A 3526-nucleotide genomic window follows, 5' to 3' on the forward strand; every position below is an offset into this window, starting at 1 on the left:
GATCTACGAGGAGACCCGCGGTGTCCTGAAGGTGTTCCTTGAGAACGTGATCCGTGACGCCGTCACCTACACCGAGCACGCCAAGAGGAAGACCGTTACGGCCATGGACGTGGTCTACGCTCTGAAACGCCAGGGACGCACCCTGTACGGTTTCGGCGGTTAAACACACTCTTCTCGGAACGTCAACATCCCAACTTGAACCCAAAGGCTCTTTTAAGAGCCACCCACATCCGCTTCAAAAGGGTCAAATCCATTATCGTAGGAAACCATGAGCCACTCTTGAGTGGACAGGGAGGGAGTATTCGTGACAGGAGGCTATGTTCAGTGCAGGCTTTGCGTACAGTCGTATTAAACCATGAGCCACTCTTGAGTGGACAGGGAGGGAGTATTCGTGACAGGAGGCTATGTTCAGTGCAGGCTTTGCGTACAGTCGTATTACTGAGGCACCACGGCTGGGAAATCCCCACCAAGTACCAAAAAGGGGGGCCTTATTTCTGGCCATTGTAGGACTTTTTTGGAAACACACCATTCCCCACCAGTGACAGAGCATAGGCTATGGTCTTTGTTAGGGAAGCAAGCCTCTGAGTGGAAGGCTCTTATGCGCGCTCAGCTCCACTGGGCAAATGGCAGGGGCGCCTATGAGAAAGCAGGGGTGTGTCCACGGCCGGCGAATTAGCTTAGCTTCGTCTTCATAAGAGGGAAAGGGCTCTCCACCCCCTCATTCGTTTGTGAGAAGCAGCGAGACATCAGCATCATGCCCGAGCCAGCAAAGTCCGCGCCCAAGAAGGGCTCCAAGAAAGCCGTCACCAAGACCGCAGGGAAAGGCGGCAAGAAACGCCGAAAGTCGAGGAAGGAGAGCTACGCCATTTACGTGTACAAAGTCCTGAAGCAGGTCCACCCCGATACCGGCATCTCCTCCAAGGCCATGGGAATCATGAACTCGTTCGTGAACGACATCTTCGAGCGTATCGCCGGAGAGTCGTCTCGCCTGGCCCACTACAACAAGCGTTCCACCATCACCTCCAGGGAGATCCAGACCGCAGTGCGCCTGCTGCTCCCCGGAGAGCTGGCCAAGCACGCAGTGTCCGAGGGCACCAAGGCCGTGACCAAGTACACCAGCTCCAAGTAAACAGCCCATTTGGAGTGCTGTAGTAACCCAAAGGCTCTTTTAAGAGCCACCCAACCTGTCAGTGAAAAAAGCAAATCCATATGTGTGTGTGTGTGTGTGGAGGACATGTCAAAAAGGGGGGAGAGGGAATAAATGATGCTGACATGAACAGGGTAGGAATGTGTGCATGGTAGTATAACACAGTGAGTGGGATTCCACTCGTGCTCCGATGACTGGAGCCTGTGTAACAGTATAACTTTAGGCCGAACCAGGGACCCTCTGCACACATCATCAACAACAGTCTCAGAGCAAGTGACGTCACCGATTGAAACTAGCCGTTTCACATCCCTTACACACACCTGTACAAGAGGGAGGAGGAGAGAGAAGAAGAGGCTCCAAATCTCTCTCTCTCTAGGCCTATATCAGGGCGGACAAGCACATGGGGCGCCAGCCTCCATAGCGCCGGCCGCACAGCCAGACACCAAGACCCACAGACACAAAGACCGGCACGAGTGAGTCACGCTGCGGAGTCAAGCGAGGAAGGACTGCGAGAAGGCCACAAGCCTATCTCTCTCTCTCTCTCTCTCTCTCTCTCTCTGACACGCTTTTGAAAGAGACACACAGACAGAGAGAGAGACTACCTAGCACAAGAAAACACACAGGCTCCAAATCCAACTAATAAACTCATACTAATAAAACATCACACACACACACACACACAGTGCAAGTAAGCATGTCGTTGGACAGTGTATTATTTTGTTTGCCTCCTGGACACATGACGAATACAACGTGAAACTAGTCTCAGCCAGGCCTCACAAGTGCATGTGTTTTAAGGTCCCCAAAAGAGCTCTCCTTTAAAACACCAAGGAGCACATCAGGGGACGCCAAACCATTTGATTCCCTTGCCAGACATCTCGGCTCACTCCACAATCAATGGTGCTCGCAATCGGATGCACTTTTAGGCCATTTAGGAGACAAATAGCACAGGAAAAGCAGTGCGCACCGCTCCACCCGACAGTCGAACGGTGAGGTTTTGAGCGAGTCGCAGCAAAATGCACGGGGCTTCTGCAGCCCACATGACTTTATTCTGAACGGACACAAGTCTGCTCGCTGGGCCGTTCGCTTTTGGGCCAAAAACACGGCTCCGTCGGTGACTTTTGGCCCGATATTGGCGACCAGAAAACACAAGTGAAAGAGCATTTGGCCAGCCCGGAGAAGCCGAGCTGGGTGGCTTGAGTCTACATGGTTCTCATGTCGCGTTTAAGGCCAGCCCCCTGCACGGTGTGGAGCTTCAATAGCGCAGAGCAGCGTCTACAGCAAAGTACTCCTCCTCACAGACTACCGTAGTGTTGTAAGTGTGTGTGTTTACCGGACCGAACGACAGACATGGCAGAAGTCGCACCAGCACCCGCCGCCGCCGCGCCGGCCAAGGCACCCAAGAAGAAGGCAGCAGCCAAGCCCAAGAAAGCGGGACCCAGCGTAGGCGAGGTCATCGTCAAGGCGGTGTCCGCCTCCAAGGAGAGGAGCGGCGTGTCCCTGGCCGCGTAGGCGAGGTCATCGTCAAGGCGGTGTCCGCCTCCAAGGAGAGGAGCGGCGTGTCCCTGGCCGCGCTCAAGAAGTCTCTGGCTGCAGGCGGCTACGACGTGGAGAAGAACAACTCCCGTGTCAAGATCGCCGTCAAGAGCCTCGTCACCAAGGGCACCCTGGTCCAGACCAAGGGCACCGGTGCTTCCGGCTCCTTCAAGCTCAACAAGAAGGCCGTCGAGGCAAAGAAGCCCGCCAAGAAAGCCGCAGCCCCCAAAGCTAAGAAGGTGGCCGCCAAGAAGCCCGCCGCCGCCAAGAAGCCCAAGAAGGTAGCAGCCAAGAAGGCCGTGGCCGCAAAGAAGTCCCCCAAGAAGGCCAAGAAGCCCGCTACACCCAAAAAGGCCGCCAAGAGCCCAAAGAAGGTGAAGAAGCCCGCCGCAGCGGCCAAGAAAGCGGCCAAGAGCCCCAAGAAGGCTACCAAGGCAGCGAAGCCCAAAGCCGCCAAGCCCAAGGCGGCCAAGGCCAAGAAGGCAGCCCCCAAGAAGAAGTAAACCTATTACAAACAGTGTTCTTTCTACTCGACACATGTTGTTACCACAAAAGGCTCTTTTAAGAGCCACCCACCTCTTTCCATAAAAGCGCATGTCATTCCATTCCACCTACCTACCCGTGGTGCAAAAGAAATGAAATGAATGACTTTTACGCACCACATTTTCGAGTGGCTAAATGGCTTTACATTTGTCACTCAAGAGTGCAGCACCCTCACCAGTCAACATTGTTGTGATGTGTTAGAATTGGCATGTCACATTGATCCTGATAATAAGAAGCATACATACTATAGTGGGTTGGACAGCAGCCATTGGTATTATGAGCCACTCTCGAATTGATTGATAC

At 54.0% G+C, this 3526-nt stretch overlaps 1 protein-coding gene across 1 annotated transcript; it reads left to right on the top strand.

Annotated features, from left to right (window-relative positions):
* The first annotated feature begins 1607 nt into the window (after positions 1-1607).
* LOC110493829 (histone H1-like) lies at positions 1608-3183 on the top strand. The gene is made up of 2 exons (XM_090204981.1): positions 1608-2596; positions 2662-3183. Exons 1-2 carry the CDS (start codon positions 2495-2497, stop codon positions 3181-3183), a joined length of 624 nt encoding a protein of 207 aa, XP_090061107.1. The 5' UTR covers positions 1608-2494.
* The last annotated feature ends 343 nt before the right edge of the window (positions 3184-3526 follow it).

The sequence above is a fragment of the Oncorhynchus mykiss genome, chromosome 17 (assembly GCF_057628025.1).
Source record: "Oncorhynchus mykiss isolate SJ-2025 chromosome 17, ASM5762802v1, whole genome shotgun sequence".
In the NCBI taxonomy this organism is placed as follows: Eukaryota; Metazoa; Chordata; class Actinopteri; order Salmoniformes; family Salmonidae; genus Oncorhynchus; species Oncorhynchus mykiss.

What these genes read in the sequence shown, in the direction of transcription:
- LOC110493829 (XM_090204981.1), top strand. Translation starts at nt 2,495, where the DNA reads ATGGCAGAAGTCGCACCAGCACCCGCCGCCGCCGCGCCGGCCAAGGCA. An exon ending in CGGGACCCAGCGTAGGCGAG is followed by an intron (nt 2,597 to 2,661) that starts GTCATCGTCAAG and finishes CGCGTAGGCGAG; the next exon opens with GTCATCGTCAAGGCGGTGTC.